Below are 26528 nucleotides of genomic sequence, written 5' to 3' on the forward strand. Positions count from 1 at the left end.
ATTATCTACACTACCTCTTTGATAACTATCAATTTCTCTGGTCCCATGAGCAGAACTACTATTTTTAGTGTTGTTTCCTCTATTGAACTCCTATAAATTTTGAAACTTTTGAAACTCTATATGTTAAGTTGAATTAACTGTAATGTACATGCAACATTTCACGAACATCCACTCAGCTATTTTGGAGTAATGTCTGCTTTTTTGATATGCTCGCTCTCCCATTATGACCCCAAATGAATTCAAGAAACTCCATGAAGCCTACATTTTAAGTTGTATAAAAAATGTGGTAAACGCAAACATTTGAGAAACTAGACAGCAGTTTTTGAGGGAAGTGTGATTCTTGTGTTGGTGTCCCCATCACAATGCAAATGCAGTTTTGATTTTGTGCAGACACCTATTACAATACCATTTCTTATTGGAATTTTTAAAAAGACTTAGAAGTCTAGATGTTAACCTATGTCAGCAATAATATGCATGCAAAATGTCATGAATTTAGATGCAGTTGTTTTGGAGCAATACAATTGTTGTCCCCTTCACTACAACCACCCTTCTCGGTGTAATTTTTCAAATACTATACAGCCTGAATTTTACATTTTTCAGCTTTACTACACATGCAACATTTCTTCAAGATCAACTCAGTCATTTTGGAATAATTCACACTTTGGGCTGCCCCCCATTATGACCCTCTTTTCCCATTAAATTTTTAGACCAATCCCATCCTACAAGAATAATGTCATGAAAATCAGTTTGGACATTTCTGCGTGTTTGCAAACAAACAGACAAAATGTGATCTGAGTGTTGAAATTAGGTCCTTAGTGTGCAAAATGGATATGTAACATCAGACAAAGCCAAAAACTTTAAAAAGCATACAAGAGGGTATTACGATTTTATTTATATTGATTATAAGAATTCAAAATATACTAAAGGACAAACGGCAAAGGAGCAGAGGAAAATGTTTGGAAATAAATACAAGTCCTATTTGTGGACCAGCTTTTCCCAGTATAGGCCTGCAATAACCTAGAACCTAGCTAAATCAAGAATTGGGCACAAGGTAGGAATTATCCTTTGATAGGATCCCTGTCAATTTATAAATACTTCCTTCCAATGGATCAATTTGGGTTCAGTCTGTCTTTCTCTTTTGGACTGAAGGAGGAAATTTAAATATTCTTATTAAATATTCTTATTAACAAAAAGGGAATCAAACTGGAACCTTACCATAAAGAAGCTAAAATGAACAATTATACAATGCATTAGTAGACATAAATTTGTATGACAGGAAGTTTAAATAAGGATTTCAAATCAAGTAAAGTGCTTCATTGTCATTCATACCATCCATATATAGTATTGCATTATATATTGGAATGAAATAATGTTCCCCAGGACCATGATGCAGTACGTAAAAGTGCAAGGCAAGTAAAGAACTATGCTATACTACAAATAGATAAGAGATAAATAATGGGTAATACATTGAAACAGATAGTAATAAATAAATAAAGTAATAACTAATAAAAACAACAGTAGTAACTAATATATTGGATATAAATAAAATACTAGGAGCAGACCTATGGAGAGAGGGGCAGCACAGAGTTCAGTTACAACATACAGTAAACATATTTTATCTTAGGATATACACACATTCTAACATTGTTTAATACAATAACATCCCTCCAGTGCTTGTAGTGGGCTAATATTCACAATATGCAGAACCGGCACTTCTCACAACCTCACATTACTGTATGTTATTCAGCTGGTGATGATGCGAGGAGGACCCCTCTGATGGTCCTTAATTCCATGTATCTTGGAGGCTGTAAATCTAGTGTTGAGGTGTCTTCAAACATAAAATCAATGAATCATGGAGCATACAGTATATGTCAATCCCCCACTCCTGGTCTGCAAGTGTAATATATATCCCTCCATCTCCATTTGGCTTAAAATGCAGAAGCATCTTGAGAAATGCCTCTTCTTTTTCCCACATCAAGCACTGCTTCTCACAATTTACTGAAAAGAACAATAAGAAAGTGAAAAGGAATACTATTAGATAATAATATGAAGAAACACAGTATAGTATATACAGGCAGTATGGTGGTGTAGTTCTTAGTTCTGCTTTATTACAGATACAGCTGCCTTGAATCATATGTTCGATTTACATTTACATCTGTTTGCTTAGCAGATGTTTTTATCATTCTAGGTGACAGTTTGGGAGCAAGTGTTACAACACTTAGGTTACAAACCTAACAGCTAATATCACTTTAGACAGAGGCCCACCAAACAACAGAGTCTTCAAACTCTTCTTGAACACATTGAAGGAGTCAGAAGTTCGAATGGATATGGGCAGCTCATTCTACAAGCTGGGAGCGATGCAAGAAAAGAGCATGGATTGAGATTTGGTCAGCAGCAAACCCAAGTAGTTGAGAAGCAGCACAGTGTCTCAGCAGATATGCAAAAAGTTTGTATGTTCTCCCTGTATACATGTACATTTTTAAAACTGTCCCCAGTTTTTCCTCATCCCAAAGAGTGGTAGGTAAAGTTAATGGGTAATACAAAAGTTGGCTACTTATGAGTTATTATGAGTACAGATGGATAGACTGGGACCTCATGATAAGTTTGTTTCTGGCTTGGGAACAGTGGAGCTTTAGAGTTTAAAGCTCCTGATGTATTGTGCCAACCCCTTATCTTTTTGTCTATCATATATATGATCTATTGCACCAAGCTTCTGATTCTTTTGTCCAAAATACATTATTTAAACAATGATCACAGAATAAGTTAGTATATGAACATATATGAAGCCCCAAATGGAACCCTTCACCTCCATTAATTGAGCTTATATATGTCTAGGAATGCTAACAAAATCCCCATGGAGGCCCATTATCTGTTCTTCCATTGTATAACCATGTAAGAATCAAAGAGGTGGCTAATACTGCGTTCCATTTACCTTGGAAATCAGTTGTCAGAGCTGGGAATGATGTCACACTAGAATACACTGTGTTCCAGTAAAACATTTGGAAAACCAATATGGATGCATCCTGGAAAACCTTTATTGTGCTTGCTCCATTGGAAAAAATAGCAGTTAATAAGAATGCATTACATGGTATTTCACATATCCAAACACTGTAGCAACATGTCCACAGATGAAAGTTGGACAGTACTGTGTGTATGATTGATTTAATGATCCACAAATACATAGAATTACTAACATACATTTTTCACTAAAACGTTTAAGGTGTACATCACCATTTTGAATTTAGATCATGTTCTGAAGCAGGACAAACATGGACTTGACAGACCAGACCCAAGTTTCCTAAAATTCCAACTAGCAATTCTGAAATTCTGACTTCTTACTTCAAATGAAACATAGCAGAATACCATGATACCTGCAAATCCCAGAAACACCCCTGCTTGGGAATGATGCTTGTGGAATAAGCTTTGATCCCCTACAACCTTGAACTGTAGTTAAGAAACTGAATGAAATGAGTATACTATAAATAGCTTCAAGCACATGTTTATCTATTATTTGTTTCTTAATATTTGTCTTACACCTTAATTCTAAATGACCTTCACAGTCAAGTTGTAACTGCTAACACATAGTTCTTCCAGCTGGAACTCTGGAAGGTTATGTTACTTACTCAGGGAGACACAGTCTGCAGGAAGCCATTATGGGGTCATGGGGGAGCTCAGTTTATCAGTTATTGGAAGCTATCAATACACAACTAGAGCTGCTCATGTCAGGCCAGTTTAAAGTGAAATAGCTGCCAATAATTAAGTATTTAGCCTATGGAAGGAAATTGGAGTTCCCCTGTGAAATTCATGTGAACACTGGGAGATCATGCACTCTTCTGATCAAAGGCACCCCCGTCGTCACTGCTTCAACTGAATTACTATACTAAGGACTTGAATGTTAAAACAGACAAAAGGAAGTAAACAAACAATAGGACTTCTTTGTTTTATATAGGATAACGGGAAATAAAAAGTCTGTTTGGTTTATAAACAGTCGGTAGTTATTATTTTAATGACATCCAAAAGCAAACATTAATGACATGAAAGGGGAATTAAGGGTTTTACATATCCTAAGAAAGCAAACGCGCGGCAGTCTACAGTATAAAACAACGCTTCAATAATTTATGGAAGTTACAGTTACAAATTAAGCACACACGTTTGGCAAGGAAGAACTGAAAATGTGACACCTGTATATAACTCGTAAGAAGGAGCACTTTTTAGATTGTCACCTATTAACTTTTAAAACAGCAGCCTTACCTGGTCATTCAAGACTCCGTCTCACGCCTTCTCTGTTGGCGCTAAGAGGGGTCGATGACACGGCCACAGCACGGCGCGACAGCCAGCCCCCCGTGTCGAAATACTTAACTAGCTCCGCCAGCCTCCGCTAAATTTTGTTCTTTTAACCCTATTTACATAAGCTTCTTACGTGATCGCTGACGCGCCTCATGCTACCTGGCTGTGAGAAAAAAAAAGTTTCTTTTTTGCAACTTCCGCACTTGCTGAGGTTTTTCCTTGCTGTTCTCCGATCCCTAAAGTAAAGAAAAAGCCGAGAAGCACAATGAGTGAGAAACAGGAGTGGCTACCGAGCGAAGGAGCTTGTGGTAGTGCCTAGTGAGCGGGAGGCACTTTACACTTTGGCGTCTCTTACGGATTTTACACTTTTTTTTTTAAAGTAAGATTTTATTGTTTCGTCGGCGCCGGGTCCCTTGGTGGATTCTCCTAAAGGATTATTGTCTTCATCTTGGGGCAGGGGACGTTTGGACAAGTCGTAGAATTATTAGCCGACGAAGATGAATCGCATCGTCTCTGCTTTTATTTTGCTGGGTGTATTTGGTAAGTTATTGTATTAACTCTTATTAGCAATATTTTTTAGCTGATTGTGAAAAACGCACTTGCTTATTGGGCTTACTGGATGCATGTATACTGAGCATAGGAAATACAGCTGTACAATAAATAGTTAAAGCGATCGAAAGGAGATTATTTTTAATCATTGCTGTTGTGTTCTCTGCTTTACTTTTATATCAAAATTCAGAGTTCTTTTTAGGTTTATTGTTGTTCATGTGTGAAATGTTGATTATGTACCCGCGTGTTTCACTTTGCAGTTTAAGCGACTTAGCTATTTTCCAGTGTAACTGATGACTGGCGTTCTCTGGAGGCCAGATCGGAGGTTAATAAACTGCTGGGGGATGGCGGTAGTGGCAGCGTGCCCTGCAAGGAGTTAACAGCGGTCGGAGCCTGCTGCTACTGAAAAAAGGGAGGAAAAAAAGGAATAAATACTAAACGTTACGACTGTGTTTCAGGCTTAATGACTGAACACTTATTAGTTGCTTAGTCACACTGAAAAGGAATACATTCCCTCGAGGTGGCTGAGTATAATACGGTAAGAGAGGGTGGAGGGGGATGCGGATCCATCTATCGATCTTTTTATTTCCTGAGCATGCCGTTCGTAGTATAGGGTCACAGGGAACAGTCAGGATTATTTTTAAAGCGATTATTTTGAAAATGACATCTTTATCCTGGGTGATTTCCTTAGAGATAGTATGGCTCACCTCCAGTATGAACGTATGCTGACTTTGCTCAATGGCCATTGATTTACTTTCACTATTGTTATCCTCTCAAATAAGCAGGATATGCGCATTCATGATTTGTCTGTGGAATTCTGTGCAATCTGACATTTTTAATAGTACTCTCCCGAGTGAAGTTATTGGTGATATACTGATTCATCATTTTGAGGGTAGCTGGGACACGGTGCCAGTAAGATTCAGGGCAAATACTAAGAGTGCCTGGGAGCTGGCTGAATCGTTGCTATCAAATGAAAACGCCATTAACAGACACTTGGACATATGCAGGCTTAAAAAGAAGAATATCCAAATAATGTAAGACTTTAAGACCAACACCCTCCGAACCCCACCTTACTAATACACATCTCTTGCACCCATCAACCCCCCTTCCCCGTACCCCGCATATATTGCCTTGATTCCTGCATGGCTAATCATTTTCTTCTGATGATGACACCCGATATGTGTCGAAAGCTCAGGAATAAAATACTATTTTATGATAGGTGATTAATTTTCTCCCTTTGTGGATTTCTAGCTATAAATATACAAACCGTATCAATGGCTATCCGTCATTATTAAAATTGTTACTGAAAGCGCCAGCCAAGCAGGAACCAATTCCATCACACACGTTCAGTATACTTTGTCTGTCTTATATTAGCCAAGCAAATCATGAACTGTGGAAAAAAACAAATACACAATGATGATCAGTTCTCATTTAAACTGAAATGTATGGTTGCCTTGGCTCTCAGATATGAACATGGACATTTTTATTACCTTTTTTATTTTTCCCATAGGGATTATAAAGCACCTATCCTGGGGAGATAAAAATGCATTTTGTGCCTGAAAGACTGTTAATGTGTTCCTTCAGCATTGGCCTACATGTAACAGGCTCATTTCACTTGAAATCATGTACATGAATGCATTCAGAAGAACCCCAGAAATTACTAGGAATTTGATACTTTGCCAAAGAACACAGCTACTAGTTGAAATCACAATGGTAAAGTTGCTTCTTTTGGATTAAAATAGTCTAATGGTAGATATCAGTTCTTCAATTTATCTTATGATTTACTATGACAGTAATTTCTTCTCTAATCAAAACTGAAATTGTACCAAAGTACTGTAGTGTAGTAGTCTCCCCTGACATTAGTCATAGGAACTTTCACTGATAGGGTAGTTTATTCCCTTCCAAATCCTGTTTGAAGACAATAGTGAAGGGCTGGCCTGTTGGAATCACTTTATCAGCTGGAATTTCCATGAAGACGTTTATTAATTGATTATAATTTATATTGCTTTTCTTATAAATGTCTAGTGGAAAGTGTGACAGGTAAAAAATGCAGTAGAGCACAGTGCTAAATGCCAGTCATATAACAAAAACTAAAATAGACAACAAATGTATAAAAACTCAAAGTAATACAAACAATAAGAGAAAACAGAGTTAAATAAATGGTTCTTTGCGGGCCATAGAGTACTTCAGATATTTATTGCAGACCTGTTGTTAATTTTTGAACATTATTCTTTATTCAATATACATGTAATGTGTGTTTGGATGTTTCCAATAACCTTTATTCTGGGTTGTAGATGTGCAGCCTTGTGTCCTCTACTGTGCTGTTCCTGTGTAAAAACAAGTTCATTTATTTATTTTTCATTTTTATTTTAATTTTATTAGAAACGTAACAATTTGTTGCAATAAATAATAAGTAATTGGTCAAACTGAATTATTCATATACATTTGACACAGTACATTGGTCTTGTACAGTGTATCTCTTTCTGTACATTATAAGAAAAACAAAAAAAGTAAAGGAAAGTTTAGTAGTAGGCTAGATGTCAGAAGTTAGTCAAGTTTAGTGGAAAGTTTGCAGCTATTGCATGTGATCTACACTTAGATAAAAGAGCACTAGTTGAGGACAGTACTTCTAAAGATATACAGTACTAGGGTGTTGTACTGTGTTAGCCATTATGAAGGTAGTGAGAATTATAGCAAAATGACACCTTTTATTGGCTAACTAAAAAGATTACATTTTGCTATAACTGTCACTAAAGATATACAGTACGTTGACGAATTTCTGAGTAGTTACCTATTGATTGAAATTTTTTCTTTCATATTTTTACAAAGAATAAGAGTGCATTTCTTTCCTATTGTGTCATAAATAAGTAAGCAAACTCAAACTGTAAAATTGTCTACAATGTAGTAAACCGATAGAACAGTGGTGTTCTATGTGGTATTACTCCAGAAATGCTTTTGGAGGATAAGGGTTTATGGTGAACCCATAGATAAAAGTCATACTCAAAATGCATGACCAAAGGGAGTGGGCGCTGAAAGGTGACTCTCAAAGGTAGCGTCTTAATTTGGATTAAATGTTAACAGTCTTTCAGTACTTACAGCATTATGTACATTTCTGATATGATTTACCCAGTGTTTTATACAAATTGAGGAAGAATGTATTCTTGCGAATCCTGGCTTCCATTCATTGTATAACGATTTGATTATTAGTCCTGGTGTGAAAACTGTTTCAGATTACCAAACTGTGTGGCGTTATGAAAATGCTGGTACGATTCTGATGGCTTTTCAGAAATGTCTGTATAAAAGGTAAATAAGAGAAAATGTATAAGTGAGTTAGGCTCCTTTTAATAAAAGTCTTTAACATGCACATAGTGAAAGAAATACCATTGTAAGAAGTTCACTTTAGAGCAATGCTAAACAACATTTCAAAACATTATAATTAATAAATCTCTGAAGGTCTAAATACTATATATTTAGAAATGCGTAATATTTAAGAGAGAATGTGTTGTAGGTTTGTAAAGATGGGATTGTAGGGAAAGTTTTGATTTAACATAGCAACTGCAATGAATTCAAATTTTTGCCTTTTCTTTAAACCATCAGAAATTTGCTGGGTTTATAAAACTTTTCTCAAAGGGAGATTGATTTGATTTATTATAGGCTTATATGAGCGCATCAGCATTTTGCAGTATTTATTTGTTTTTTTGTTTTTTGGTGACAAATATCCAGTAGTTATTCATATTTTGGAAGCAGGAGACAGAGCTGGAGGTAGCAGAGTTAAAGATGCTAAGATTTGCATTGGGTGTGACAAGGATGAACAGGATTAGAAATGAGTACATTAGAGGGTCAGCTCAGGTTGGATGGTTTGGAGACAAAGTCAGAGAGGTGAGATTGCGTTAGTTTGGACATGTGCAGAGGAGAGATGCTGAGTATATTGGGAAAAGGATGTTAAAGATAGAGCTGCCAGGCAAGAGGAAAAGAAGTTAAGAGAAGGTTTATGGATGTGGTGAGAGAGGACATGCAGGTGGTGGGTATGACAGAGCAAGATGAAGAGGACAGAAAGATATGGAAGAAGATGATCCACTGTGGTGACCTCTAATGGGGGCAGCTGAAAGAAGAGTATGATTTTTATTTAGGAAGAAATACATAGGTAAAATTGACTGCACTGTGTAACACACCAGTTTATGCAGCAGTCACATAAGCTGTATAGGAGATTATGTAAGTCAGGTCATGTACACTAGATTGCTTAGTGATACAACTGTTTCACTGAAATGACAACTGATAGTTCTGCTACTGCTATACTTAAGTAAGTGCAGTATAACATTTTTTCATATTTCAACAGTTGGAGCACTGGCAGGTTAGGTGACTCACTCAAGATCATGTAATGAGTCATTGTTGAGGATTTATGTGGAATCCTTGTGCTTTACAGTCTAATGCTGCAGTAGAGTCTGCCAATTATATTTTTAAGCTATTAGTATCATAATCAATAGATTATGCTTAATATGACACTTCATTTGTTCATTGTCCTTCTGTTCATTCTTCCTTCCATCCATACATTCATCCATTTTTGAATATACTTAATCCAGTTTAGTCTTGTATATATTGGGGGGGGGGGGGGGGTTAGAATCTGACCTGGCAGCTTTGGAAACATTAGAAATAAACTGTGATGTTGTTGGCAGCGTTAGGTTTGATTAAGTGGGTAATTGACTCACAGCACATTAGTTAACTTGGCTGCTTTTTAGTACTGTGCTTACATCTCACTCGTAAATCAGCTCCTCATTTTTACAGTCTACATTAATTTAACTCAGCTTTTTTTGTAAACCCTTAGAGCTATTGGAACAACAGTTTACACTGGGTCCTCATATAAATGATAAGTATTGTGATCTCAGATGAACATAAGTGTGTGATTGTAGAAAAAAAATCGAATACAAAGGTAGTTTTAAGGCAATGTTTTCTGTGATTGCAACTTTTCACCAGAAAGTGACAGATGCCTCTGGTTTGTAAATAACACACACAGTGCAAAACATATGTTGGGCATTTGCTGAAGTTAGCAGGTAAGTGTACTTTTGGAAGGGTTCAAGCTCCTTTTAAATATTGTTACGAGGCAAAATCGGTATGATTTATAGATTACAGTGTAAATGTGACTTTCTCTTGAAATAATAAGTTGAAGAGTAACTGTATTTTATGACCAAGTGAAGAACTTCACAGAATAAAATATATGAAAATAAGGTCATTTTAAATTCATTTCTCTGCCTTTTTCTGTTGCATTTTTTAACATTGTAAATGTCAGTCTATTGGTAAAGTCAATTTAAAATCTAAGAATTTAAATGGTTAAGAGAAGCTGTGACCCTTTGTCAGTGTGAAGCCTGACTTAATAATGACCAAATAACACATGCTAATTTAAGGCCTCTGAACACCACTAAACAATGTGAAGCCTGATTGCTAAATTAGGAATAGTATTGGATTGAAACTAAAGTTTTGACTTCAGTATCGATACCAGCTTTGGAACCTCAGTGCCAGCACCAAAATGGTTCCGAAGCAAATAGCCGATAGCTCCAAAGCCACCCACCCCCGTATTACTCCAGCATCTTTGGTACCGTGCAAAATTGCACTCCTCTCTGACGTACACACTGCTTCCCTTCTGATAGCTGTGAAGTCTGATCCCATCGAGGCAATGGAGTTGGGGGGATAAGGGTTCCCATTAAATCCCGATCTCTTTCATGCAATAAGTAAGGGTACCCCGTGAAGTCCCGATCACACTGAAGCAAAAAGATGGGTGTCTCCATAAATTTCAGAGTACCTCAAAGCAGTGGATGGTGGTCCTCCGTACAGCCTGTGGTTTCATTTTGTGAATACTAGAAAATCGATGTTTTTCCACATGTACACAAGGCTGCTGCCAAAATGGGGGGATGGGGGGTGGAATGGTTGGGAGGAAAGTTGACATTTACCTCTCGTACTGAAAATTCTGAAATGCTGATACTGTGCCTTGCAACCCTAGTACATAATGTGGTTATATATGTGTATTTTTGGTCATTGTTACAGTCAGTCAATAGTAGGGGTTAAACCTTTTCACTTATGCAGGTTATGATATGAAGTGGTTTTTCAATTGAATCTGGTCTACCTGCGATCAAAAAAATAAAATAAAAGACAAGCATTACAGTGTAAGGTGCTGGCAAGTTTCTTAGAGATATGTTGTAGTGAAACACATACCCATTTACTGTACACTGTTAAAACATTCCTATTCCCTCCCACAGAAATATAACATTAGTTGTCAAATGTTTCAATATTTAGAAACTTTCAATTATAATACTCTTTCTTGTAACTGTTTGAGGTGTTGGGATAGCAATTTTGGATTTGGCAGACTCCTTTTTGCCACATGTATTTACTAGGTGATTCATTTGAGTTAAAACAAGACCAAACCAAAATAAGAATATTTTGTATATTGCCAGGTAATGCAGCTGATAGGTCTTTGTTTTTACAGTGAGAAGAAATGACCCAGACTGGCAAAGTGGCTGATTGTAAAATACAATTTGTTCATGTTTTACAAATAGAGAACAAGCAGTTTAGGAGTGACCAGTTCATAATAACATCAGAAACAAATCAGCAATAAGGTTTGGTTTGGTACACTCATATTAGGGGTGTGCAATATTGGCAAAAATAATATGTCGGTATTTTCTGGGACTTTGACGATAATGATAATTAGACAATATTTTGCATCTTTTAAAAACATATATATAAGTCTATTGATGTAGCTTGGCCTTGTTAATAGGATATTAACTGTAGCTTACTAATGAGATTAATGGAAACAACAGTTAAGTAAAATAGGACTTATTTACTTAAAAATGAAGTAAAATAATATGAAAACATTAAAATCAGCAGTCAAAGTATTATTGAGATCAAACAGTGCAAGTAATAATAATAATACATTAGTGCCTGTCCTGTGCTCAAGTATGAGTAAACCATTTCAAAGTGGCCTACAGGATTTACCCAAAAAATTGCTCTAAGACCAAAAAAACTATTATAATGAGAACATTTTAAACAGACACTTATCCTTATTGTAAACAAGATATGAATCTAAAAAGAATAAAATGGTAATTTACATTTACATTTATTTGCTTGGCAAATGCTTTTATCCATAAGTGACTTACAACAGAGGTAAACATAATTAGGGCCTGTTTGTTCAGCAAGTGTAGTAGGACATGTAACAAAAGTTGATTGCCACAAGTGAAAAGAGGTAGTAACTAATAAATTTACAATCATAGATTACAATAGATAAACCAGTTAAACAACAATTTAACCATCAATATGAAAGATCACAGAACATAGTTTTTTTTTTCTTCTATCAGTTAGACAGATATTCACAGAACAGATGGGTCTTCAATAGTTTCTTAAATGCATTGAAGACGTTGGCAGTACAGATGGAAGTGGGTAGCCCAATCCACCAACTAAGAACTACACAGAAAAACAGTCTGGATTAAGACTTGATATCATGCTTTTCTGTATTTGTTTTTTGAAATACCTGCCTAAAGACTTTTTTTTTCTTCTTTGCTCCCTCCCTTGTGTCATCACCTGCTCTAGCTTCTGTAGCCATAGGGTGAGCTGAAGCAGTTGAGTTGCCTGGGGTAGAGTTGTCTTCCTCTGTCGCCATGGACATGGGTTCTGCTGGAGCTGCTGTTGTAATGACTTTGATCATGTTATTGTAGTGGTCTTTGTTTAAATGAACTGTTAACATGTTGTTACATTATTACAGTTCATGGACTTTGAACCAAGTTAACACCTACAGTAAGTGTTAAACAGAAGACAGCAGAAAGAAACTCATTTTAAAATGTATAGCAACTTAATATTTTGGAGCTTACGTAGAATTTTAAGAACCAGTTGTTTTGGGGGGAAAATAAAGAAGTGCTTTGGCAGATTGAGTAAATAATTATGCAGTGGCAAACAGGATGGGATAGGGCGACAAACTCCAAGCCACTTGCATCTGACCATGCAAACGCAGATAACGTTACATGGGCAGGTCTGAAGACCTAACTCAACCGTGTAAGTGCATTCCCCTCATGAGCTCTTTACCTCTCTTCCCCTGAGCTCCATCTTCGCCCAATCCCGCTTCCTGCAGCAAGGGCCTTCTCTGCCTCTGCGCTAGTTTTGCGAATGCACAGTAGTCTGTCCTGTTAGATTACATGAGACAGTGAATGCTTGGACTCTAAAGGTGTGTTATTGATTGTTTTTTAGCAAAGTAAGTGACATATTCGATAATTTCAACTTGTACATTGTTGAAACAACAATTAAGATATCATTGTAAACAATACACATCACACACTCCTAACTCATATCTGTGGCGAACTGAGACTGTGATCACTTACTATTTATACTCATTTAATATAATGGAAGTGATTTGAAATTGTCATTTGTGCAGTGGCTGTTTCAAGGTTGTAGTAGCTCATCTTCAGTCACGGATTCTGCAGACATTTGAACACAGCTAATATGGAATTCTTTTATTTTTTGTGGTTTTCTGGTGTTCAGTGATATGTTGTTGGGATGATGAAGCATTTTCAGTTTTTAATACTGTTCATCCAGAAGGATTTCTTGTGCATAAGGCAAACTTAAGTTTGCAGTAGCCATTCTCTTCTCACAAAGCTGTTCTTGCAAGAGGACTACATTTTTGAGCATAACTAGTGTCACAGTGTTCATCATGTCTTCATCTCATGTAGTTTTCTGACTTTTCCAAATTTAGACTGACTTCCATTTCTTGTGCATCTTTTTAGGTTTTTGATTAATGCTTTGTATAGGTCTGGGAATATTCGAAAGCCTTATGCTTATATTTGGCATCATTATTAATGATTGTAAACCTGTTGTCAAGATACGTTGTAGTCACTGTTATCCTTCAGAACAGGTATAGGTGAGAATGGAGTGGATCAGTGAAAATCCACAGAACCATTCTGGAATGGAAAAAGATTTAAAAATTAAAACTGACTTTAGATGCACTGAATTGTGAATTTACTGGGGGTTCTTAATTTAAACACACCACAGATGTGAAAAGGGAACGCTAGAGAATCAGTTTTGTGGCACGCAGGAAAAAATACAGCGCTCATCCTGTAGTTAAAATTGTTTTTGTTTTAATTGGATTTAAACTCCTGTGTCATTTCATAATCTGTTTGGAAGGTGATGTAATGTCCTAAAACTGCTGAAAAACTAGCTTCCTTTTCTCTCTTAAATCTAATGTCAAATGCTGTGTTGTATCCTAAATAAATACTGATGATTGCTTAACAATGATTGTTTGTATTTTCTTCATCCAAGGTTATATTTGTCCCCTGGAAATGCTCATTTAGGCATAGTTACTTCTACTGTTTGGTAAGGCATAGTGATTATAGAGATGCACAGGTAAAGTTTATGCATTCATACCCCACTACGGTGTAACCAGGACCTTGTCAGTTAACCTGACTGATTTCTACTCTGTAAAATAAATAAGTAAGTAGGGTTAAATTATTACAGAATGTTTTAATACAGATACTCATTTTAAAGACAAATTCAAGTATTCACATGGTTCAATGCAGGGTCTGGTACACGTATTATAATTATATGTGACTGAGTGCTGTGCATGCTTGCTATTGATGAAAAAATTGTAGAAGAGACTATGCATTCTGAGTCGTTGTAAAGCACTTGTGAATAATGATAAGGAATTTTTCTTACAATGTACATTTCCCCCGTACCCTCACTTTTGGAGGTTTACTTGTTAGTTATTATTTTCATAACCGTTTTTTTTTTTCAGAATTTTACATCTCTATAATTCACCTCTCCTACAATATTTTTCTCACAGTCCTGTCAACTCATCAGTGAATATTTGGTTTTATTGGAATATTGACCTAGATTATTTACTAACTTTCAATTACTTGATTGTCACCTGTCATTTACGTGTTCATAAGCAAATATATAATTTATACTGTATATATACAGATCTTGAATTTCTTACGTGGCAGAGAGGTTTAAAATAGAGTTTAAATAAATTGGGTGATTTTATAGGCTTAGGGGGAGTTCGGTGTAGGGTTTATAAAGAGTAATAGAATCATCATGGATTTCAAAATTTATTTTGCCATATGCATGTACTGAATTTATTAAATTATAGTTTCTGTCCATTTGCTGAAAGTTAAATACAGCTTAAAACCAATACTAAAAAATTCAAACATTATTATGCAATTGTCTTGTGAATTAGTGAATATCCAAATAATTCAAGATATTTTCATTTGCATAAAACAGAACATTCTTCAAATCTGAGTTATTACAAAATTACTTATTAAAAATTACTTGCCATATCTGTAACATTTTCTGTTGTGAGATTATATTAGTGTAAGGATGAGATATTACCTGGTTAATAATAATCACAGAAGACAACGCAAATTTCAAACGTCACAAACTCCTGATACTTTACTTTTCCAAAGCTTTCCCTTCTTTTTCTAGAATTTAAGTCTCCCTTTGAAATCAAACTTGTCAGTATTAAGAGTTTCTTTTTTTATTTTGCTGTTTTCAAGCCTCCGCACTTAACCGATCAGACTTTGGTATTACTTACTGTATGCCTGTGTTCTTATTCAGAATTTGCCATTGAACTGGACAACAGTCATTACTCACAACTGGGGGCAGCATTACATTAGCTACCGTACCATCTAAATATGCATTGTTTTTGCTTTCACCATGTTTGGTACTTTTTTGTTGTTATACTAATGAAGGTTATTTTGATCTCAAAAACCCACAGAATGACCCAAACATCTTGTTTACTGATTCATTTTTAACATTGAAGTATTTAATTTTAGCAATCCTCATTCAATTCAATTCAATTTAGTGTTCCTTCCAATATCACAAGCCGCAGTGGAGGACTTTGATCAGATAGTGGTGACACAAAATGCCACCACAGAAAAAAGAAAGAGTATAGTAAAGGTAAATAATGATTACAGATTTCTAAAGTTTTTGATATTGATTGCTTCTACTATTGATTGTCACTAAAAAGCAGCTATGAAAAAGCAGAATCAAAAAGTGGAGTTTTAGTAGTCTTTTAAAGTGTTTCATCGTATTAGCCTGGTGTATTTCTGTTGGTTAAGGCATTCCAGATTTTCAGTACATAACAGCAAAAGGCTGCTTTAGCACTTCTTTTATGCTTAGTTCTTGGAATAATGAGTAAACCAGTGTTGGAATATTTAAGATTAATGGGACAAGCACTCCAAAATATAAGGAGCAAGATTATTCAGAGCTTTGTATATTAAAATAATAGAATGTATTAAAATCAATTAAAAAGGACAGAAGTAATCAATATAACAATACTAAGACTGGTGTGATATGTTCAGGCCTTCTTTTGTTGGTTAAGATTCTTGGTGCTGCATTCTGAATAAGCTATGATCTATTGATGTCTTTCTTAGGTAGTCCTGTTAGGAGGGCATTGCAGTAATCTAGTAAACAAAAGTGTGAATTAATTTTTCCACATCTTGAGGTGTTATAAAAGGTCTAATTAGAAAATATGTGATTCGATGTTTAGGTGTGAGTCCATAATCACTTGTAAATCTTTTACTTTTGCCTTGATTTGTAGTGCCAAGTTCCGACCTTCAAATTAACTTCAAATAACATGTACTACAAATAAATACTTGCATACATATGTTCATGAATACATACAGCTCAAACATGCTAAATTCAGTTAAATGTCACATTCTTTGCTTATGCTCAAATCACCAATCCCAAATCAACACTTAAATTTATATAATGCATTAACTATTTGATTCAGTTTTGTTTTATGTTTCATGCCAGTTGCTGTCCACAACCTTGTGATTCAAAAAGCAGGTCCAGAAAGTGGATTGATGAGTGATTACTATGAGATGCAAAGAACTACCAACATTACAACAGTAACTAAAAATCCTAAGAAGAATGAAATAAAGATGGTAGTACAAGTGGGGATGGATGGGGTGGAAAATGTAATATTGATAGATATTAGGAGAAACCGGAAAAGGAATAAATGTTTAGAACAAAGAACAATATAGTATGGAAACAGAGAAATCAAGTGAAACAAGTGAGAATGAAGTATGGTAAATTGCTCTAAATTCAATTTCAGAGGTTAAATGTAGGAACAATTCTAGAAAGTGAGAGAGGGGTGTAATTACACAGTGATTAGCGATAGATTTCCACTGTCTTTGTCTTGCTTGGACATTCCTTCGGATATACCCACACATTCTTTAAACTGTTGCTTCAGGCTACATCATTCTGATTTACTATGTGACAAGTGATGAGGCAGAATGTGGTTTTGTTTTTAAGGATTGATAAAGAGTAGCTACTATCTCACAGGAAGTATACATAAATATACATTATGTATATATGTGTACATATGTACAATATTTTTGTATGACTTCATGTAATCTGGAGTTAGAGGTGTTGTGTAAACCAAAAACTTCTTTATTATCAAATCAGGATCACTCTTTGAAGTCACCCTTTTATAATTGGTTTGTGTTTTGTCAGCCCCAGTTCCGTCTCTTCTAACACCTGACCTTCTAACAATGTGCTTACTGTGCTTTCATATGGATATATTTTAGAATGTGTATATATCTCTCTCTATTATATAAAAAAATTTTGGGACAAGATGAGACTTTTTCAGAGTGACAAGACTTGACTTTCTCAGAGAGACACTTTCACGTCCCGCGAGACAAAGAGTAGATGACAAAGTAGAACATCATAAAGAATTCAAAAACGTTGACGAGATACACATGTAGAGCAGGTTAGACACAATGGAAGTACGAAAATTCGAAAGTCTCCAAAAAATGATAGTAAAGATTGAATTAGCGCAAACAAACGGAAACTATTACTCGGTGAAGTAACGGAACAGTGAAAAGAGATCGAATATATTGTTCGGATTTAAACTATAAGTCGGAGACTTTTAGATCGTCTAATTCGTGTTGCCATCAGGGAAAAGTAGTGTTTCTTCCCAATGAAGAGGCCAATCCACGAGAATTAAAAGATTTGTTGTTTGGTGAAAGGGAAGCGATGGTGGCGGCGGTAAGCCAGCAGCAGCAAGCCAGCAGCTGATCAAACAAAAAGGAGGTTAAAAAAAAATATTTGTTTCCCATTGTATCACTGTTTAAGAGGGGTTTCAGAGGAGCGACCGCATCTCTTTGGGTTGTGTTCAGCCCCCCTGTTCTGGCGCATAGCATTGGGGGGTTGTGGGTGTTGGCAAGTGAAGTGAACAGGGGGCAAAGCCCACTAGTAATATATATAATGCAGAGTTGACTGACTCAGACACTCGTCAACAAAAGTACTTTCCAATTTTGTTTAAAAGGTGAGTCAGCAGATATCCACTAAGAAAGGACGGTTCAATATATCAGTATCTAGAGGTAACACAACACTCCCTCACCATAGAAAAACTAAACACATCACAATCACAAAAATGTCTTGATGGATTTGATTAAATTTTGGTGATGTTATAGAAGACAGAAAATTAGCCGACACATTTTTTTAGATTTCTGTCAGTAATAAAGTTGCAATGAATGTGGTATTCTTAGGCAGAGCATCCTTTTTGCCGCAATTGTGATTGTGTAGAGGAATAGGGTGTGCAGTTCATACAAATGAAGGGCTCAAGCAGAACTCAGCCACTGTACAAACTGAGGCTGTAATCGTGCAGAGAGTTGGGGCTGGTGGCAAGTGAAAAAGGGCATGTGCCCTGTGAAGTGGATGAAGAAAAGCTGATGGAACTTCAAAGTAGATCTGGTTAGCAAGTAGCCTCCTTGGGTTCACACAGTAGACTTTATTTTGATGGTTTCTTGATATACCTTGCCTTGGGGTGGGTGTGGCAACGTGCTGTAATCAGCGCATTCTCCGAGCCTCCTCCTCCTCCTTCTCCTAGTTACACTTCATAATGTAGTATAAAATAAACTTTATATTTGAGCCGGAATGGATTGTGGTGTGCTCTTCTGTATATAAACTTCAAAGAAAGTGGGTTTGAGGGTGGCGGGTTGTTAGTTAAATATATACAGTACAGTGATCCCTCGCTATATCGCGCTTCACCTTTCGCGGCTTCACTCTATCGCAGATTTTATATGTAAGCATATTTAAATATATATCGCGGATTTTTTGCTGGTTCGCGGATTTCTGAGGACAATGGGTCTTTTAATTTCTGGTACATGCTTCCTCAGTTGGTTTGCCAAGTTGATTTCATACAAGGGACGCTATTGGCAGATGGCTGAGAAGCTACCCAACTTACTTTTCTCTTTCTCTCTCTTGCGCTGACTTTCTCTGATCCTGACGTAGGGGGTGTGAGCAGGGGGGCTGTTCGCACACCTAGACGATACGGACGCTCGTCTAAAAATGCTGAAAGATTATCTTCACGTTGCTACCTTCTGTGTGCAGCTGCTTCGTGAAGCGACATGCTGCACGGTGCTTCGCATACTTAAAAGCTCAAAGGGCACGTATTGATTTTTGACTGTTTGTTTTTATCTCTCTGTCTCTCTCTCTCTCTCCTTGCTCCTGACGGAGGGGGTGTGAGCTGCCGCCTTCAACAGCTTTGTGCCGCGGTGCTTCGCATACTTAAAAGCCAAACAGCCCTATTGATTTGTTTGCTTTCCTCTCTGTTTCTGACAGCCTGTGCTCCTGACGCACACTCTTTTGAAGAGGAAGATATGTTTGCATTCTTTTAATTGTAAGACAGAACTGTCATCTCTGTCTTGTCATGGAGCACAGTTTAAACTTTTGAAAAAGAGACAAATGTTTGTTTGCAGTGTTTGAATAACGTTCCTGTCTCTCTACAACCTCCTGTGTTTCTGCGCAAATCTGTGACCCAAGCATGACAATATAAAAATAACCATATAAACATATGGTTTCTACTTCGCGGATTTTCTTATTTCGCGGGTGGCTCTGGAACGCAACCCCCGCGATGGAGGAGGGATTACTGTATTGCAGAGAACTGGGGTGTCCCCTTCAAGGTCTTTGTGAAATTTTATTTATACACCAAATTCCCATTATTCTTACTAATTAACTGATTCAATTCAAAAGAATACAGTTTCGTCTAAAATTGTTTTTTGCACCGAGCATCAACAAAAGTCAAGTCACTAGCAAAAACAGGAGTTGATCTACGGTAGAAATGTTTGTAGCATATTCAAGTGTGGGTGGTATGGAGGTGGAGTGGTAGTGCTGCCTCACCACAGTAAGGACGCCAGGGTTCCCTTCCCAGGTCCTTTTGGTGTGGAGTTTGCATGTTCTTCTGGAGTCTGTATGGGATTCCTCTGGGTTCTCCAGGTTACTGCCACAGTCCAAAGGCATGCAGGTTAGGTGGATTGGTGATGCTAAATTGGCTGTGGTGTGTGTGTGTGTGTGTTCACCCTATGATGAGCTGACACCTTTTCCAGCGATTGTTCCTGACTAGCACCCTATGCTTGCTAGGTTAGGCTCCACCTCCAGCATAACCCTATTCAGGATTAGGCACGCTCTAGAAGATGGTGTAGTATGTTCAAGAGTAAGGAGCTCCAGTGAACTAATAATATTAGCCCCAGGTAGAAAATAAAAATAACAACATTCATATATTGCATGCAAAAATGTACTCCGTTAATTCTGATATATCCAACTAACCTTTGTCACTATTACTGAGGCCCATTGTCTTAGGAAATTTCCCTGGTGATGCTGGGTAACACAACTAGTAAAATATAAATACAACAGCTTTCAATAAATTGCTACATTTAAAGCAGGGGTCTCCAACCTTTTTTCCCCTGAGAGCTACTTTTACAAAATGAAAATGGCCGAGAGCTACTATTATTTTCTAAAGTTTATTCTCATAGCTTATTTCAACCCAAACAAACTGAATAAGCTGGTTTTGCCTGAACATTTACAAAATGTTGGTGTCCACAACTCACATTTTGCATTAAAACATCACAAAAAATATTTAGTTCACCTGCAAGTGCATTTTGTATGTCTGTATGTATTTTCTAGTGTATATTACTATTGAATTAAAATATGAATGCTGTCAAAACAAAACAATGCAATTCTAAATACACAGATATTACTTATTCATTTGTCATTTTGTTACTTGTCACTGTTTCACTTCACAAGAGTATTCACAAGTCCAGTTGCATGTGTGATGTGTTTTTTAGTTAGTCAGATGGCTGGCACTGCATGAAGTCAACAAGAGAGATGTATGGTGGAGTGTAGCCACTTAGGTTCTCTCTTACGGAGTCATTTAAATGTTCATCTGTCAGTCTTGTTCTGAACTCTGATTTCATAACATTCATGTCAGAAAAGGCAGACTCACAGAGGTGTGTAGACCCAAACAAAGCAGACATTTTCAGAGCTGCTTGGGGAATATTCTTATAGTTATCTGACTCTACTAAGCTACAGAAATGCTGAGAATGCTGTTGAGACTTTAACTGCACATTATTTTGAAGGTTTACTAATAATATATAAAATCCTATGTCTCTCTGTCTGATTGGGGTTTTTTCTATAATTTGCTTGAACATTCCGATTGATTTCGCGACTTTCCTCATTTCGCTATGTATCATAGTTCGCTTGCGGTACCAATTTATTTGCGCAAATCCAAAATCCACGCAACAGTCCGGGGGATGGGCCTTCTTCACTCACTCACCAGCTCTGGGGCGTGTTTCTTAACTCTGGTTAGCTAGCAAATGAGAGAACAATTGAATTCAACTTCGTTTGACATTTAAAATAAAGAGTTACTTAGGTCTTGATGAGTTTGAGTCTGGATATTCTCATAAGTGTGTGCCACATTGCAGTTCAGATCGTGGATTGTGATTTTGTGTTAAAAGGATCGTGATATGATTTTTTTAGAAAGATCGCCCACCCCTAATTTGACTAATCAAGTTTTCAAATTTATGTAGGAATCATTAACCCTTTGGCGAGCTACTTGGAAAGGGGTTGCGAGCTACCGGTAGCTCACAAGAAACATGTTGGAGACCCCTGATTTTAAGGCTTAAGTGTCCATCAATACAGTTTTGCTGCTTGAAATGCAAGAGTGAAGAGGTGAGTCTTGAACTGTGTGTAGACAGTTTTGCAGCCCCATATGCAGCACTGTTTGTTCTGACACCTTCCTTTCATGGCCAGCATTAGGTTGTTCAGCAGTTTGTGCTACAGTAACTCTTCTGTGCGATTGGACCAGATTGATTAGCTTTTGCTCCCCACGCACATTAATGAGCCTTGGATGCCCATGACCCTGTTGTTGGTTCACTGGTTTCCTTCCTTCGACCATTTGGTAGGTACTAACCACTGCATAACAGGGACACCCCACAGGACCCTCCATTTTGGAGAATCTCTATCCGAGTCGTCTGACAAGGGCCAAATTGTGATGGCTAAAACTGCTCATATCCTTAAGCTTGCCCATTTTTCTTGCTTCCAACACATCACCTTAAAGAACTGACTGTTCACTTGCTGCCTACTATATCCCACCTCTTGTCTATAGGTCTGAATCGCAATCTGATTATTTGGGTGGTCACCTAACAGGTAATGTTTGTGGTTGGTCTCCCACTCGGCAAACATCTGTCATGGCCTCTCAGTTGCGAGAAGCAGATCACAGGCATGTTTTAGAGTACCTGTCAAATAATACAAAGAGTAGACGACACATGTTTCACCCTAATTGGGACTCATGAGGTTATCCAGTGTAATACAAAGGATACCAAAAAGAATGAACGATGTTATCTGTTCCATCTATTTATATCAAATGGCTACTCCAAGACATTTATCAAATAATGCTTACATAGGAGATGCCCCAGACCTCGGCAAACAATTAGCACCAACCTGACCACGCATTCTACCTGTCTCAGTCTTTATTATCAAAAACTACAGCATACATCCTCTCCAGAGCAAGCGTTAAAGTATCACATAAACCAAGAAACAACACTGCAAACGGTTCTTTTTAATGCCAAAAGCAAGAAATCTGTAGCAGAGCCTTGAAATGCAGTGTACAGTATACCATGCAGTGCATGCCCAGCTGTATACGTGGGACAAATGTCTAAAAGACTCGCAACACATATATAAGAACATTACTTTGCAGTCAGAAGGAAGGACCCATGGTCTCTGATATATGCACATGCTAATACTACTAGTAATATGCACATACTACTACTAATACAAACACATACTAATTCAACTAGTTTAAAAGGGACGGTGCAAGTAAAATTCAGGGCAAATGCTAAGAGTGCCAGAAAACTGGCTGAATCGTGGCTGTCAAATTAAAACACCATTAACAGACATTTGGACATGAACCCAGCATATGCTGGGAAGAACATCCAAATAATGAAAAAAGACTTTAAGACACTATCCAAATCCCTCCTTACTAATCCACCTCCATATACCCATCTACCCACCCCGCCCATTTGCTATATGTTGCCTTTGATTCCTGTACATCTAATTATTTTCTTCTCGGGATGACACCTTACAGGTGTCGAAAGGCTCAGGAATAAAAGTTTATTTTAAGATACGTGATTCATTTTCTCCCTTTGTGGATTTCTAGCTATAAATATGCAAACCATATCACAGACCTTCACTTATTTATGTCCTAAAGGGTAAAGTACTTTCTGTTTTTATTTTTGTAATAGGTCACTATATTTGTACTTTATTTGTTTAAGTGGGTTTCTTAGCTTCTTAACATTATTTCAAGATAATTTTATTTTTTCATACAAGATATGGACTAAAGCAGTAAGCCATGCTCCTTATTAGTGTCAGTGTTAGGCCTTTGTGGAACCCCTTTCCTGCTGAACAGTTTCATTGACCAGGAGGCAATCAGTAGGTCCATAGGAAGATTTTACTGTACAGAACCCTGGGAAGGCGCTGGGGGTTGACAAGAGGCATTGTACACCACTTTACCTCAGAGTTGCCAGGACATTGAAAAACAGAAGACACTGAAGGATTTCAAGACAAAGAAAATCGGCAAAAGGAGAAGCCTTTTTTCAAAGAAAGGAGGACAAGTAAAAGGAGGAGCAATTAGTCATTTCTGTGCTTTTTGTAGTTCTGAAAGAAAACTAAAGTTGTACATTTATCTTCTGACCCATTGGTGAAAATACTTACACACAAGGGTCACTGCAAACGGAATGTCTGCAGTTTTGCTTTGTGAGGAAATTTTGCCTCCTAGTAAACTTTTTGTAGCATCAGGGGCAAAGTTGAACTCTTAAGACCACATTCAATATTAGTGTTATGTCTAGACTTTACAGAAGAAAATGAATGTATTGCTTTGAAGCAACTGTAATGCCTATTGTTTTGTCTGTGGGTGTATAAAAAAAACTACAGTATGCAAATAATAGATCTCTTTATATCCTTAGATGTGGTGTGCATATGTGTAAGTTTTGTTATATTAATACAGTACATGTAATTATTCAATCTCCCGCCCGTCCATGTAATGTATAAAATACACACTTGCACAGTGGGTCACAAAAGGGTGGGTAACTACAGAATTTATTGAAATTTCAGCTTTTGTTGAGATAAATACTGAATTAATCATGTCAGAACTTTTCATCTTTGATAATTACTTAGGTAAACCAGTGTATATTTTAGTAGGAAAAATGATTTATTATAAAACACTTTTGAAACCTGGGTTGTATTCGAATGCATACCCTTTTAACTAGTACTTCAAGTACAACAGTTGGATGCATCAGTAAGTTAATTGGTGAGACCTGGCATGTCAGAATCGTAAACCTCGGACACAATTGCAGAGGCTACAGTCCTGAGTTCCAAAGTTCTTTTATTCACAATACCTTTACAGGTTCTCTTCCACAATAAATGCAATTCTCTCTTTTCCTGCCTCATCTACTATTTCCAGGAAAGCTTTGTCCACCATCTCTTGATACCAACTCCCAAAGTGAGGTGAGGCATCTCCTTTTATGTTGGACCTGGGTGTACTACATTGCACCCAGGAGTCACTTCCAGGTCAGTCTGAACCTCTGTAAAACAGAAGTCCTCTTACTCCCCCCCTCCCTCCCTCCTAGGGACCCCAACAGGGCTGCTCTCAGGAACTTCAAGCCCCATGCAGCACTGTGGGTGTCAAAACTGGCTTCATGGCAGAGGAGCACTGCCAACTATCATAATAGGGGTTGAACTGTTCTTGGCAGTCTCACCCTGACAATCCACTTTACCTTCTCTTGATTGTTAAAGACAATAGGAATCATGCTGACCAAGATGTGCATCCATCAGCACTGTCCTTCCATATTAGCCTCCCAGTCAGGATGAATGTGCAGTCGGTATTCCAGCATATCTATGGATATTCTTTGTAGAAAAATTCTGAAATTTGTACATGTGTTTCTATTGTTTGTGTATATGTATGCAAGTACTTTTTTTTTCTTGCATTAATTTCAGCATTATGCTATTCCAGTCATGCAGTGCAGCTAACTGTATTTTACATGTGTTTTGCACATCACTTCTACAATAGACATTTTATTGTTATACTTTTTTACCGTGCTGCTCTGCTTTGTGGTTAACAAGTGTACTAACAACAGATTTTTAAAAACTTGTCCAACAATCCTTAAAAGTATCTTTTAGTTTGTGATCCTTCTATGTCTCACTCTTGATCCTGAGATCCCTAGTTTGCTGTTGATTTATATTAAAACTGTTGTGTGTTCATAGTAGCAAACAAAAGGTAGTTTTTCTCATTAAATATCCTTGAAATAACTGCCATAATTCTTAGTTTCCTTTTATTATTATTATAACATCTTTAAAAGTGGCACCCTAAGGCGTATTTTCACTGTCAGTAAAGCTACATTAGCCAACATGTTGCTTTTGTAGGCTGCTGGCTTTACACATAATGTCTAAAACAAATGTGAAATGGAAAAAAAAGAAGTACTATGGTTACATGTGTTATATATTTTCTGAAAGAAAGAGGGACAAGAATCCTGTTTAGTTTAATTTTGTATCTTTCTCTTTGACCACTGGTGCCCCACAAACTTGATCTTGTTTCCCTTTTTTTAAAATACTGTAACCTATGCTTCTTGTGATTTGCTTTAAAATTTTGCTGTGTCATTGTTTTACTTTGTATCAGAATTTTTTACATTTTTTTACAAATGAAACAGATGAATAAACTGTACTAATTGTTGCATTGTAATGCCTTTTTAGAATGTCCTTTTTATGATTATGATTTATTTAGGAGTCACCAAAATGGGTTTGACTGAGCAAAATATGATTTGAAATAAAGCAAAAGGAGCATAAGCCATGGTTGGTTCCATGAGTTTGTGTGATGCAACTTCGAAATTTGCAACACAGTATGTTAGTGTTAGTTCAGTTCTGTGGGAAGTATCAGTTGGTTAAGATAGCTAAATAAATAGATCTTGGAATAACATGCAGGACTAAACTAAACTGATTTACTCTTTCTTATTTTACTGTTGAAGCAAAAATGAAATACAGGTTTTTGCCATTCCTGCTTTTTTAGGTTTTCTATGTTTGGCCAGCATCCAACTGGTCGAGGTAACTAAAATAAGAATTGCCGGAATTGAAAAGGCACTTTGAAACACTTTAAAAAGTGATTTGTCAACCAAGCATAAGCAACTAGGGAATTATTTTAAAATTTGTTCTTACTGCATTTTTACATCCACGAGTGGAGCAGTGAAGTAGAAAGATATGTCCCAAAATGCATTGTAAAGGTTTGTGTATAGAAAACAGAAGACTCCCCATTTTAGTAATCATAATAAAAGGTAACTTATTGAAAAACACAATATGGTTGAGGCCTTTAAATATTTTTTAAATACTATGACATTTGA

General features: G+C 36.8%; 1 protein-coding gene and 1 long non-coding RNA gene across 2 annotated transcripts in view; one reads left to right on the plus strand and one right to left on the minus strand.

Annotated features, from left to right (window-relative positions):
* Nucleotides 1-873: 873 nt before the first annotated feature.
* On the minus strand, nucleotides 874-4389 carry LOC127527337 (uncharacterized). The gene is made up of 2 exons (XR_007934634.1): nucleotides 4252-4389; nucleotides 874-1998 (listed from the first exon to the last, which is right to left on the minus strand). It is a non-coding gene; the product is annotated as an uncharacterized LOC127527337 (long non-coding RNA).
* A 124-nt stretch (nucleotides 4390-4513) lies between these two features.
* LOC114650840 (prostaglandin F2 receptor negative regulator-like) overlaps nucleotides 4514-26528 on the plus strand; it is a 133262-nt gene continuing 111247 nt past the window's right edge. Inside the window, exon 1 of the mRNA XM_028800728.2 lies at nucleotides 4514-4827. Within this exon, the coding sequence (XP_028656561.2) occupies nucleotides 4785-4827 (43 nt within the window). The 5' untranslated portion in view covers nucleotides 4514-4784. The remainder of the gene's footprint in view (nucleotides 4828-26528) is intronic.

The sequence above is a fragment of the Erpetoichthys calabaricus genome, chromosome 4 (assembly GCF_900747795.2).
Source record: "Erpetoichthys calabaricus chromosome 4, fErpCal1.3, whole genome shotgun sequence".
Classification (NCBI taxonomy): Eukaryota; Metazoa; Chordata; class Cladistia; order Polypteriformes; family Polypteridae; genus Erpetoichthys; species Erpetoichthys calabaricus.